The 14,993-nt window shown below is 36.5% G+C and overlaps 1 protein-coding gene across 1 annotated transcript in view; it reads right to left on the reverse strand.

The window, feature by feature from the left end:
* The window catches only part of HDAC9 (histone deacetylase 9), a 451,751-nt gene that overhangs the window by 92,140 nt on the left and 344,618 nt on the right, over window positions 1–14,993 (reverse strand). The window contains 4 exon segments of the mRNA XM_050308389.1: window positions 2,903–3,000; window positions 3,325–3,444; window positions 7,763–7,850; window positions 8,093–8,148. Of these exon segments, the coding sequence (XP_050164346.1) occupies window positions 2,903–3,000; window positions 3,325–3,444; window positions 7,763–7,850; window positions 8,093–8,148 (362 nt within the window).

Here is a 14,993-nt window from a genome sequence, read left to right on the forward strand (position 1 = left end):
TACAAATATATTCTGGCCTAAAACAATATACCTGATATCAAACACGTTGTCATATATAATACCTGATTATGAGCTGAACTCTAGAGACAGACAAAAAGCTTTGGTCTCTTTTTCTGTGGACATTATCATTCAGAAGGATCTCTGCTGTGAAATTTGACAGTCAATCAAGCAGTAACAAGTTACCTAGTGTCAAGGCTGGTGACACTTTAAATACGTGCTGGGTGCAATTCTGGGATAAAATTAGGGCTCTGCTGGTGAGAAAGTGAAAGCTATGTGCCCCTCCTAGGGAGTTTTAGATTATTTTAATGCAAATTTCTGAGTTCCTATGAATTCAAAGGATTAGGCTCTGGAGGCTGCCAATAAGCAGGAAGCTTCTCTCCAAACAGGCTTCACCCATCTGCAAACTTACACCTTGGTTACAAGGGAGAGAGGACCTTCACCAACACCCACTCCTGCCTCATTAGGGACTAAATACTGAGTAACCTCTCTGGCTGCTGGAGAGTAGGTATGAAGTCCCTTATTTTTCTCTTAAAATTGAAGGTGTTCAACCTTTTCTTCACCCCTTAGTTCAGATATTGTCTGTAAGTCTGTCTATAAAACAAATTAATTTAATAAAAACCAACATTTTCCTCTCTACGAAACTCACATATTATCTTAAAAACTGATTGCAAGTCAAATTTCCAGAACAATAGCTAACTTGTTGGGATATTTTACCAACTCTTCTATTCATTTTCTCCAAGACTGTACCTTCCTTTCTTTCTATGGCTAAAGGATAAACTGTGGATCTCTTTTGCCTGACTACTGTCTCACAATCCTGTTCTGGTTAAACTGAGAACTCAGGCTACATCATGTGTGACACTTTAGATAAAAGCAGGGATAGATTCTGATTCATGGATAAAGTGTCTCTTTACTAAGAGTTGAAAATTTACCTACTGTTCAGACTAGATCCACAGAAAATAGCTACTAGTCTATTCCGTGCAATTCACAAATTTTTGTATGCACCCTTTAAAGTTCCATGCTGTTTGCTTCATTGATCCCCACTCAAAACCATCATACCAGTCATACTAATCCATATCAATAAGCCCTACAGAGGGGCACAAAGACTGTTACCAGGCCAAAAGGGGCTGAGAGGTAGGGAAACATTTCCTGTTGCTGATACTTGCTTGGAGAAAGGGAAAACAGTAGTATCTATTGTAATTGTTCAAGTATATTATTTTTCTTTTAAAAAAAAAATGCAATTACCTATTTAACACAAGGTGTAACTTCCATATTAATTACAAAGTTAAATGGATGCATTTAAAATAGCAGCATTACATTTTTTACCATCAGCAATTTTTCAAAGGGAAATCCTAAGCTCTATTTTGAATTTATGTGACTTAAAAAATATAATAATTATAATTAAGTGTATGTCTGCACATGGTTAGTCAACGTGTAGTAGCTTACATGAATTTTATTTTCCTGAATAGTGCTGCTTTGCTTAGGCACAGAGATTGAAATTCCTTCTAACTCTGAAGTAACAGCAGCAATATTAGCTGCTCCAAACTATTTACTAGTGTGCCTTAAAACAGAACTGTGAAGTTTGTATTAGCAAATGTACTATTAAGCCCATGTATTTGTCATCAGGATAGAAGTGGTACCAATTATGGTTACAGTTCAAGTTATGTGAGTCTTCTGTTGAATAAGCTGCGACCACCATCCTCAGCATCAGTAGATGGCCACATTACCTATATTGTTAATGGAACAGTTTGGATCCAAATCAAGAATGTTGGGGTGGAAATACCAAATATATTAATATCAGACACTAATAACAGTTATTTGTGTTCATCCAGTTCCTTAACCTACATGAAAATCTCATCTAAGTATAAGATGTATCCTGGAAAGAGCTTGAGGCAATACTGAAGTGTAGGAAATTTGGAGCCTGCCACTTACTATTTGTGTAGACTCTTTTTTAAATACAGGCAAATGGAAATACAATTAGAACCTTTTCCACAATAACAGTGGGATATTGTGATAAATGCACTACTTCAAACTACATATCTTAAAAGAGAGTGGATATACATATTGGTTGTCTCATTGCCTTTGTTGCACATCACTGTCTACTAAATGAAACCTCCTTTCAAATACATAGCATTTGTCCAGTCTTGAAAGGTGAGTGCTCACTAAATCCTTCCATTGGACTGCATTACAATGAAAGAAAATGGTGTATATAAGACAGGACTACTGAAACTCTAAAAAACTGTGTTTTAAACTGGTTTTCTTTTCTCTGGTCCCATGAAAATAAGACTAAATATTATGATGCATAACCTATAAATGAATAAAATTTCATTTAGAATGAGCTACTGAAAGTGAAGAGAAACAGAGCATGCAACATTTCCTATCGTTCTTACTGTGATATTTCACAATTATTTACTTTTAAATAAATAACACTTTACCACAATTCATAGAAAAAGCTAATGCTCAAATATGTGAGCATCATGATGAGTCTTTTAAGTGAGGAACAGTGGATTTGGGCCATACTTCTTCACATTGCTTTCTATTTGCTCTACTGGCATGTAACTGCAATCAACATGAAGGTGAACAGCAATTTTCTTCTGCCTGGTGTAAATACTTGTATTCAAATATTATAGATAGAAAAGTGAGAAAGCTCAAAGTCATTTTTACTGGCATGGTATAATAATGAAAAAAACAGTGACCAATTAGTAATTACAAATTATTTTGTTGATTCAGTGGGGATGATCACAACAATTAAATTATCCTCCCTTTATTATTTACTAAACTCTCATATCCTGGGATACCAGAATTAAGATGGTTTCACCATAGGTCATTCTCCTTACTTTCAATATTACATTAGCTCTTATTCATGTGCTTGTGCTCTACAACCAAAACTTTCAAAAGTACCAACCTGAATGCTGTGAGATACTCAACATCACCCATAGGGGGGTCCAAGCCACCTGTCCAAGCGATATTTATGTTATACCCTTCACCAGGGCCACTTCCAACCTGAAAAATAGGAATAAAATGCAAAGAGGAGTGAAAAAAGAGGAAAAAAGTAGGAGGAAAAGAGAGAGGGAAAAGGAAAAAAATTCTCAAATGTGCTTTAGAAACAAACATCAAACAACATGTCAGATCAGCCTAGCCTTGTTTGACAAGGACTGCTCTGGGTTATGCACTTGTTCTCTACTGGTCCCCTGCTCCCAGTGGACAATTTGGTAATCTGGTGTAATTTAAAGAACCAGAGAAGGACAAGAAAATTAGGGGTAATCATGCAAAGCAATTACCTGAAAGATACAAATAAAAATGGGGCTCTAAAGAAATAAACCTAACCTCATTTGGGGCTCCACTGCCAGGGAAGAAGTTGCCTTCATCATAGCGATGGAGGGAAACATACAGGATGCTGGGGTCAGCATAAAAAGCCTGCTGTGTACCGTTGCCATGGTGAACATCCTAAAGGAGAAAGAAAACAGATGACAAATGTAATAATGTCCAACTCAGTGTAGAGAGCTCAGTTCTGCTTTCTTTTACACCCCCCTCCTCTCTCTCTCTCTCTCAGTTTCTCTCCCTCTCCCTTGCCCTCCTTTTGTCTTTTCCTTTCCCCCTCCCTTCACCACCCCATACTTCCTGAACTTTCAGGCAAATTACTCTTTAATGCACTCATTTTTTAAACTGGCTTCTAAAAATCAGGAAACCATAGCGAGCGTGCCCTGGAGACTCCAGATGAGCAGTCATTGAGAAATCCCAGTCCTTTTGTACAATTAGATATTTATACACCGGCTCTTTGTACTCCTTGCCTCAGTGATGGAATCTAGCATCCTGTTTTATGGAGGAATTTTATGACTTATTAACTGCCAACAGTTCATAACCCCTCAGGCTTAATTAACTAGCCTCATTGGCCTCTGAAGAAAGACTAATGTTTAAACTACAAACTAGTATTTTGCAGAAGGATCTATGGTTTACAGAGCTTTTTCACAATTCTTGACAGAACACTAAACATAAGAGTATTCATTGATTTGCCAAGTTCCACTACTGAGGTCAAAGGCTCTGCGACCAGCTGAGTAAATTGGCTTTCTTGAAACATTCAGTTCAGTTCAGTCCCTCAGCAGTTAGATCCACATCAAAAGAGATGCCAGATGCAGAAAGGACTTCATACTTCATTTTTGCAAAATCATGACGGCAACAGTTGAAGACATAGGAATATGATCTCATTAGCTATTAAATCATCTGGCAGATAGGATGGTGCCTTCCACAATCAAGGAGTGACCTTGGCTAGTCTCCATATTTCAAACATTATATAACGACAGTGAAAAAATTCTTTCATTACATAAAATACTGAAAAAGAAATGCTGACAGTATATGTATGTAACAAAGGCTGATGATACAGGCTTTTCCATTTTTTTCAGCTGTGCTTTTTACTGCTGTACTACGTGGTTAGGCACATAAGAATTTTACAGGTGAAAATGGAGAATCCACTTGCCTTTCAGTAAAAGAAAAGTAAAAAAAAAGTTTCTTCACTGGCATTTCTAAGAAGCTGAACAGTTATAGATATTATTGATTCTCCTCCTTTAAGCTCTCCCTTTGACATTTCTGATTTAGAAAATAAAGAAGGAGGACAGATGAATGGCAATACCCAGTCACCCAGTCTGCATTTACTTTACAAATGTTATGAGGTCTAAATCAAATTTAGTATCAGAGGAAGGTAGTCACATTTTCCTCAGAATGCCTAGACCCCAGGAAGGTTCAGAGTGTACCTCAAGGTGTACACTGCCACCAGAACAGCAAGCACTGACCATTGCTTGTCTTCCTTGCAGATGATGTAACCCATGCCTTTCACCCACATTGTTCAGAACTCTCTGCATTGATTGAGTCTTATTGTACTACATTGTGCTTGACTTGGACCCCCTCTGGGACGTCTGTAGGGTAATATTATAAGGGTTTCTTTTCTCAGTTGAAAGCACTTGAAACAACATGAGGATGGAGTTACAGCCCAACTGTGACTTAATGCCAAGGTTAAATGTAACACATTAGAGGTGCAAAGGAGTACACACTGGTGTGAGGGTGTTGGAGATTTGAAGGCAGTCATCATAGAGTTAGAGGGTTCTGACTGGCAAATGAAGTAAACTCTGGCATGCAGACTAACCTTCAAAATCCATTCAGTCTTCAGCTGTGACAGAAGTGACTGGTTTACTGCAAAACAGATTCAAATCCTGCTAACATGCATACAAGTATGGATGATCTTGGAATGAGGATTGCAACCTGAGAAGCTATGATGGGCACATAGATAGATCTGCAGGGATCATGACTAAAAACACAATAGGACTTCATTTTGTGATTTTAGTCTTTCTTTTCCATGCATATTTTGGGCTTTAGATAACAGTTTCCAAATGGGAAGAAAAAAATACTTAAGTGGCATAGAGAGATCTTTTTCTCCTATTTTTTTTTTTTTAATCCATATTTCAAAGCTATCTTTCTTGTCTAAACCCTAATTCCACTAAGGGTTACTCTGTTTTGAAGAGCAGTAACTTCTCTGGTTAGACAAAGGAATGTGTTCTTTAAGACTGCGGATGTTAGCATATGGGAAATGAGTTCATATTCTGCCCTTAGTAGATCAAATGTATTCAGGGTATGTAAGTCAGTTCAAAAAGAGAGGTTTATCCAAGTGGTAGGATAAGGGAAAGAAAACTGTCAGAGATATATTTTATTTTAATATAGAAATAAATGAAGGGAAGATTGATAATTAAAAAGTTAAGAATTTATATATGAAAACATGTAGCAGCTATGAAGACAACACTTTATTCGTAACTAGAGTATACTTTAGTGTGTGGGATTGGATATTACTTTTTAATATTTATACTGTAGTAACATATATAGCTGCCAACTTGCATGGGGTCCCACTGTGCTAGTCACTATCAAAATATAGTCTTAAAGGTTAATTTCAAGTCTAACATCTGTAATTCCATTCTTTCCTTCAGATGCCCCAAGTTCTCTGTTGGTGGGAATAAAGACATCACTATTAACTTGTTCATTCATTCAGTTTGGCCTGTGATTTATCCATAGTTTGCATGCATAAGAAATCTTCAATATGAATTTTTGTACATCATTATTCTGACCATTGAGCAGACTGGGGACTGGACTGCAACTGCTCCAGGAACGAAGCAATCAGTGTCAGCCATATATTTCTTCCTTTTCATCAGCTGAGTTATTCTAGCCAATGGGACAGAGTTAGAAAGAGGTTGAGCATTCCCTATATACTTTCCTGGGCTAGGATAGGCAGCTTCACAGATAATCATTTGCTTGGGTAATGATTTGCACATCTAACCTTGCTTTGAAAAGCTAAAGCTGAATTTCTAAGTCCTTATTGCCTAAGTATGTCAAAGGGAAATGTTTTCTTTTCCTGACAAGGCAAATTTAACACCAACAGACAAAAAGACTTTAAAAAAATCCATAAAATGCAAACTTTTAATAGGGTTTTCCTATTAAAAATGAGAATACACAGAGACTTCACTTTTGGCCAGCACTTACATCAGTGAACTGAAAGATTCAAGTCAACAAACAACATATAGTAGAAGTGAATTTTTCAAAAATACTAGTTTCTGGCAGTTTATAATTATGTTTCTAAATGATAGTAGACCAATCTGAGAAATGTTTGAAAAACATTCCAAGAATACTTAATCTACCCATACACTTATTCTACCACTCATTTTTCACTTGCCATTCCTTCTCCCATACTCCCCCTTTTCTCTGCTTCTCTTCAACAGGCAGTACGCATGTTTAACTGAACAAAAGTGCTAGATGGTAAGGCCATGACTCCACAATAAGATTTAATTATGAGTGCAGATATGAACAAGATTTAGACTATTAAGCCCTGCACTTCAAAAACCCTTTAACATATTTTGTCTTTAAATCTTTTATCACCTGCAAAAATTAATTAAGTGCAGATGTAACAGGTTAGGTTTTGATGCCAGGGTTCATTTCCTGTCTATGCTTTGTCAGACACCCTATTACACCTCGTCATGAACTGTAGGAAAACAAAAATGGTGCTCATAAATCAGCATTCAACTTTCCTTGGGCTGTGCATGGGGCTGATCCTTTAAGTGTAAGGCAGAGCTCCAATTCATTATTCATGAAAATAATACAGCCAACATGCCAAATGTCATCTGCATTTAAATAATCCATTTGTTAAACATATTAAGTATTGTGTAAGAATGCCTTCTATTAAAATACAAGACTAATCCCATGAAGTGGTTTTTTAATCACATAGCTTTCCTTCGGGGAACCATCAAAACCTGACATACATGACTTGAAAGTTCTTAGAGGGAATGACCTGTTGATTTGTTTAATAATATCAAAGTTACACAACAAGTCAAATCATTGCTAGCTGGGCAAAGTGGCCAATTTGGTTACCAATGCAACAACAATCTTTAAAGAACATATGACTATTTAAAGTTTGTATTCTGTAGGGAAAAGTAAACTTGGGTTCTGTAGGATTGTTTTAACGGTGGAAGTATCAATTCATTTAAGGACCATAAAAGTTGCCCTGATCTGTGCCTTCTTCTCATTAAATTGCAGTTAACACCATTAAAGTGAAACATACATGTTTATAGCTTCAGTACTGCCATCCTGGCTTTAATGAGTTCCCAAAATCAGAGGAAATGCACACCTTTATTACATGTAGGAATTAAAAGCTGGAAAGTCTGACATATAAATACAAATTCATTATCTTTTATCTAGATGCATTGAAAGTGTGATGCTTGCCAAGAATACATACCAGATCTACAATCAATATCTTGCCTATATTTAGCTTGTCTCTCAAGTATTTGGCAGTAATTGCAATTGAATTAAAAAAGCAGAACCCCCTGTGGAATAGAGAAGAACAGAAATAAGAAAGCAAATCAGTCAGGAAAATAGCTATAAATAATGTTCAGAGCATTTTAAAAAATGCTATATGATCTCTGAGGCCATAAATCTGCTTCTGGGAGTACCTAGAAAGCCTTTTCAGTCATCTGCTAACAATTACAGTTCTTCAGAGACATGCACAACGCAGGTGATTGCCAGTAACCCTAGTGCTCCAAGATGGGCAATATTCCCTGGTACTTACATGGCTGTTGATTCTTCAGCATGATGGCCTGGGGGCCTTACAACAGCAAAGCCATTCTGTAAGAACAAGATAGGTTTTCAATTATCAGCTTGAAAAAATACTTGACTGAGTGCAAAACAGAGCAGCAGGCAGATGGGATTGAAATCTATTAGAGGCTCTTTCTCTGTCCAATCACCCATTCACAGTACTGCCAGAAATAATATAGCTGAGAACAGTGGCATATAAACTTATATAAATACACACATGCACATACATACATACACATGCAACATGATCTAAAGAGGAGGAAAAAGGCAGGATGAGAAAGCCCTTGTTATCAGTTCTGCTGTCTAAAATTCACATTTAAAGGAAGCATCTAAGATCATGTAATCTTAATTTGCTCCATCTTGAGATGCTTCAAAATAAAAGTAGCTTGAGGTGTATATTTTGCATGATTATCCACTGTTGACCTTACCTCTGTATGGACTAAATGATAAATTCAGGCCCCCACACATATAATTTCTAACAGTAGAAAAAGGACGACAATGAATATCCCATATTTCTGCAAATCATAAATTAAACTTGGGAACCTGCCATGCTTGCAAGTTTAATAGATTCCCTAAAATCATTTTCTAACAGACGTTCTGGAACTGTATATAAATTTCATAAAGTACAGCACTAGGATCAGTGATGCTCAAGGAATTTTTTGCCTCTAGAGTCACTGAGGATACAAGAAAAATGAAATTTCCTTCCTTCCAGTGTGGGTAAGGTAAAGGGAAAATGTAGAAGTTCTGGCAAGGTAGCTCTGTTCAGAAAGTCAGATTATATATTCAAGAAGCAACTGTTTCATAAGGTTGTGTATCATATCAAATTTCTCTTACAACAGATTAAGAAATAACACCACTGCTTCATTATATTTACTCTTTATTTCAACTACTCAAGATGGTTTATTCTACTCAGCTATACATTTGCCATCAAATTAATGATGATTACCACATAATAAAAATAAGAATTTATAATCTGTAAATGAGATATCAGCCAAACTTGTATTTTCACACAGCCTCACACAAATACCATCAAGCATTGTATTTTCAGAGAGGAGTGGACAGGCAAAAAAAAGATTGGAATATTTCTGTATTTAATGATCAGCATTAAAGGAGTTCAATATACTCAGTATACTCAACATTCAGTTCAACATACTCAATTCAATATACTCAGTTATATACTCAGTATATTCAATATACTCAATATTCAGTTCAATATACTCAGACTAGATAAATGTAAATGTTTCAGACTTCTCTTATCTGAAACAAACATAACAATCATTAAACTTTCACTCACACAAGTGTAAATAAGGAGAAACAACATGGTAGTTAACAGAGTTAAACTGGTTCCTGTGAAATCTGTTTATTTACAATCCTATGGATATGTGTTTTGTGTGTATCTGTGCAATTGTCTACCTATGTTGATTCACTGGCATTACTTTATAAACAAATACTATCAGGTTGTCTCATATAATTTGCTGCTAAATATAATCCAAGCAGTCAGCTGCAAAGTTTTGTGGACCATGGCCAAAGTTCTATCAGACTTCAGTAAACTTAAATTACAATGCAAACGGAGTTCATCTGTAACAGTGGTTCTTCTGGCCACCATTTAAAGAATCTGAGGGATTTGACGTCATGCCTTATTATGTATTAAATGTCCACATTAAAAAACCAAAACCAACCCCAAAAAATTACAGCAACCCAACAATTAAAGGTACAAAAATATATATATATGTTCCGATTTAGGCAGGCATTCCTGGAGGTGGGATATAAATTGCCTATAGATCAAGCACACCAGCAAAAAAAAAAAAAAAAAAAGGCCTTGTGGACTGTAGTAATCCACAGAACTAAAACAGCTTTAGATTTGGCTAAATCCCTATTCCTTATCCTGCTGAGGGTTTTTTAACATTTCCTTTTCACACAAAATATGACTTATAGAAGAATTCAGTGAAAAATTCTTTTACAGTATTCATGAAGAAACAAAGTATGTGTATGCTGAGGAATGTACAGATAATGATGTGGAAAAAAACTCAGCAAAGAGGATATTACTAGAGAGAGAGCATGATGCTACCTCTATTTTGTTCTTTCAGTATTTTTAAAAATTTGGAAAAAGTCCATGCAAGGCTTACAACTGCCCCTGCTCAGCTCACAGTTCATTATCATCTAACTTTATCAGCATTCCCAAAAGATCAATACAATTAAGACGATTATCTCTGGTAGGATTTCATGGGGCAATATAGAGACAGAAAACATCAATACTGCTGGTTTTGACATGACAGTTACAGTACAGACTTCTCTTTTCTGTTCCTGTACTTTGACATGACTCTTTGGAAGTCCTGTTTTGTGACATCTAGCGACTTTCTGCAGTCAGAACTTAAGTATTACAATTCTCCATGACCATGTAAGATATTCATGTCAGGTGACCATATTTTATGTGTTTTTACATTACAAAATGTTCAGTGTTCACATGGGAAATTTTCTTTTTAAAAAATACAGTGCATATGTCATACCAATGATAAAACATATTATATTATACCAAACACTGAAAACTAGTTACCATACAGTATTAACAGCAACTTTTGTGCAATTGATCAAAACACTTCATTTCTCCTCCTTTCAAGCTTTGCCTGAACACAGTGTGCATTAGCACAATGGAATGTGGATTCTTTTATTTAGGCAATTTTTAAATACCAGACGGTGAGCTCAGAACAGTAGACGAAAAGACAAAAACCTGTTTTAAAGATAGAAACACTAACATCGAGAAATATGTTAAAAATTAAGCCAACACACATAAATTCAAAGCATTTTTGTACAGAGCCTTATTTATACTAGGATACAGACACCTTTATAAGTAGACAGAACATTACACTGACTGACAGACATGAGCATTAGAAAAAGGATTCATGTCTGTGCCATTATGTGATTGCCTTTATTTAAATTTGAGCATAAAGAGTAAAGCTGGAATAGAGATATTCTACAGTCTGTGCATATTTGAGTAACAAAGGAAGAGAAGTCTGTCCAAACTCGGTTTACACAGATCCCTAGCAGATAAACCCACCGAGTTGGACCTTTAATGAAAACTTAAAAACGTGTTAATATTTTTCCACAGTAAGCTAAGTATTCTTCTCTTTCATGACTCTAGATAGGTAGTTGGATGTTCGATGTCCAGAGGTGCACATCCTACTGTGACCTTGTCTTTGGTGGCAGAGTTGATTCCTTTCTGTAGTGTGCTCAGTTACAGTATTGGGCTACATCATGCCCAGGCCTCTCCACGAACCTTTTCAAGACAAGTACTCAAGACAATACCATAACATGGGTAGTTAATTCAGGGCTTGGGACTGACCACCCATTGTAGTGTTCCACTGGTGTTTCTGTTCCACAAGGCAGTAAAACAAGACTCTTCCCTTCATATGACAGTGAGGAGCTTGCTCTGCCTAGATTCCAAGTTGACCAAAAGTGACCTGGCCAGTCAGGTACTCCAGGTATGGTAAGAAGCCTCACTGAGAAGCAGTGCATACTAGTTTCAGTCTGGCAAAATCATCTGGCTTTTTGTTACTGCAGGAAAAGCCAGTGCCACGCAAGAAATAGCAATGAATCCCAGCAGGCACTCCAAGAGCACTTATTGAGGCAGTAGAAGACTCAGGTTCAACTATATCTTGAACATGGAGGTGAATTTGTAAATATTTTTCCCACACCTCCTAGTGTATTTAGATTATGTGGTCCATAAAGTAGATATTGAGACACATCTTTTCAGTCTAAGATTTCTAACAATAGGTCTACAGTCATGCTCTTCCTCAGTTCTTATTCAAACATCAAAACCTTTAATTATTATTACATTCCTTGCAGCTGAAAAGATAAGACATTGAAGGTACACCATCTAACCCAACTATTCAAGAGGCAATGGGCACAAACCAAAACATCAGAGGCTTCATCTGAATATGTGAAAATAACCTTTTACTCTGTGGGTGACTGAGCAATAGAACAGATTGCCCACAGAGGTTGTGGAGTCTCCATCCCTGGAGATATACAAAAGCCATCGGGACGTAGTCCTGGGCAACTAGCTCTGGGGTCACTCTATTTGAGCAAGGGAAGGGGATGAAATGACCTCCTGAGTTAACTTTCAACCTCAACTGTTCTGTGATTTTGTGATTCTGTCCAGAAGTTCATAATCTTTGAGAAAAGGCTTTCAGGAAAATGGACTAATCCCTAAAAATGAGCAAATTTCTCACCAGAACTTTTTCCTGTTCATTAGTTGATAACAGCTGCACACCTTGCCAAGGACATCTTTCTTGGGAACCTCTATGTATTTCACATGGAGACCTGGTAACTAACTCAGGGTCTGAATTCCACACTTGAAGCTCAACATCCTCTAAGGTTAGGTGTTAAAGTTCCTATTTTCTACATGTCTAAATCCCTTAACCTATCTATCATTTAGCAGTGGTGTTCTTGGACTTGCACTTGTTTTTAATCTTTGCTTCAGTGTGTACAGGTTTCAGGATAAGAATCAAATCACTGCATCTAATACTTACTTTTTTTGGAGAAACTTTTTTAGTTATTATACAAAATTGTATCCATTTTTCTTATCACAACTTATATTCCTTATGTTTTATATATATAACTTTGTATTCTTATGAAGTTATAGAAAAACTATTGCTTTATATTTCTTTATATTTAAAAGGCAGTTCATACAGTGTATCTGACAGGTGTAGTCCCTGAAGTGGCCATCTTTAACCCTGCTATATCTGGCTTAGTCAACTCCTACAATAACAAACATCAGGGCTGCTTTAAGTCTTGACTGCCTACAAGAATGCCCCTGCAACTGGTACCAGCAAGAAGATAATCCTGTTCTTAACAGTGCCACTTATGCTGTAACACAATCCCAAACTATGCCACCCATCAGGGAGGGTAAGCAAAAGGGGGAATGGTATAAGGCTGAGACGATCCTTGGGTACCTGTTTAGGACAATTTTGCAAGATACTCATACTGCCAGAGCAGGAGCCAGTATCTGACTCTGGGGGTCTACGAATGCAGTGAGGAAGAACCTGTGATTTAACAAAGCAGTATTAGAAGCATGTACATTTGCCAAGAAAACAGTAAAGGACAGTAGGGAATACCATTTTGTCTTGCAGATGAAGCTACTAGAGGCCAAGAACACAGAAATGGACATTAAACATCTAACTCTGACGGAAACAAAGAGTTCCCTGTCTGCTTTCCTGAAGGTCTAAGAGGACAGCACCAGAAAATACACATGAAAAGTTGGTGCTTGCAGACTAACTTATATACAACCACGATGGCCTGTGTAGCCACAACTAGTGTTAACTATATTGGGAAAGAAAGCAGAGAGAGAGTTTTAAGTACGGAGTGGTCATGGAGATAAGCTATGTACCACACATATAATTAAAGTTGTATGATTATATGAAATAATAACAGTCATTCAGCTATAAATATAACCATAATTGCTGGGATAAAGTATATAAGAGATGGTTTCATATGACATTTTGCAATTTTTGTAACTTTGTAAAGCAAAGAATACAAACTTCTATCTAAAAGATTTCACTGGTAATTTTGATTGATGGCTTTTATCAACCGTATATTTAACAGCAGTAAAATAAGCATCATTTGTTACTGTTTCTTACACACTATACATTGTTAAAAATGCTGTGTCTGGGTGTGGAAAAATGCCTCTTTCTGTGGCTGTCACACTTAGAATTTTTTTTTTTTAAGGCAAAGGAAGAAATTTATAGGGCAGGGTGGTAGAAACAAGGGTAGGGTAGAGCTTGCAGGAGAAACACTGTCCAGGAGGCACCTGAGCACAGAGCACTTTCCAGGAAAGGAGATTTTTGTAGGTAACCAGAGGAGCTGTATGGGGTTTTGTGTTGTTCAGGCAGGCATGGAAACTTGCTGGCCTGAAGCTTTACTGGAGGAAGGACACTGTAGGACTAGGAAGACATTTGTTTTCAAATCTTTTTGTTTATTATATCTTTAGAATGATAATTCATTTTAGTTTTTTGTTCCAAGAAAACATAGCAGTAGAGCTGTGAAAGACAGCTGAAGATTTTTAAACAGAATATTTTTAAGACTAGTAAACTAAGAATGTGGGGAGTAGAGAAGGTTGATTAAGCTATTTCTGTTTATTCACTAGATTAGTGCTACTTACCACATGATGATTCCTTCACAGCTCTGTGTGACAAAGGCCTTGAGAACAGTAAAAACCAAGCTCACTTGGAATGAGATTTTCAGGTTCAATTTAAGTCATTGTGGATTATATAAAGACACCAGAGTAGCAATGACCAAACACAGGAGGTTTATTTTGGTATTGATTCAACCTGACTTACCAAAAAGAACCATCCCAGGAATGTATCAGATTATGGTTTGGAGGAAACTCATTTCAATTTGCTTTCATTCTGTTAAATGACCCTTAAATACCAGCAGGGTAATTTTACATGTGTGTGTGCACACACATACATATGATAAGGCAGAAAAAGGCCTTATGCTTCACTTGATTCAGCTGAAGTGGTTATTCAGGACAGTCTCAGACCATGTTTTTAACTTACGTGTCTTTTTTCTTGGGTCCTCTTTTGGAAAATTGCTTAATTGCTTCTTAATTCATTCAAAGTTGTTCTTTTCTTTCTTTTTTTTTTTTTTTTTTAAACATGGAATAATCATACAAGTCCTATAAGCTCTTGATAGTTTATTGTGTAGGTCTCTTCTGTTACAAATTTGTCAAATTAAAAATATATGACACTATGTGTTTCTATTACAGAAAAGAGTGTTGGCATCACCAGCACTGACATATTTAAAGGATATGAAAAGTGAACTAGACAGTAATCCTTATTATGGGTTCTGTACTTAAAATAATTAATCCTGGCTTATAATAG

The sequence above is a fragment of the Myiozetetes cayanensis genome, unplaced genomic scaffold (assembly GCF_022539395.1).
Source record: "Myiozetetes cayanensis isolate MyiCay16 unplaced genomic scaffold, myiCay2020 scf1, whole genome shotgun sequence".
Lineage (NCBI taxonomy): Eukaryota > Metazoa > Chordata > Aves > Passeriformes > Tyrannidae > Myiozetetes > Myiozetetes cayanensis.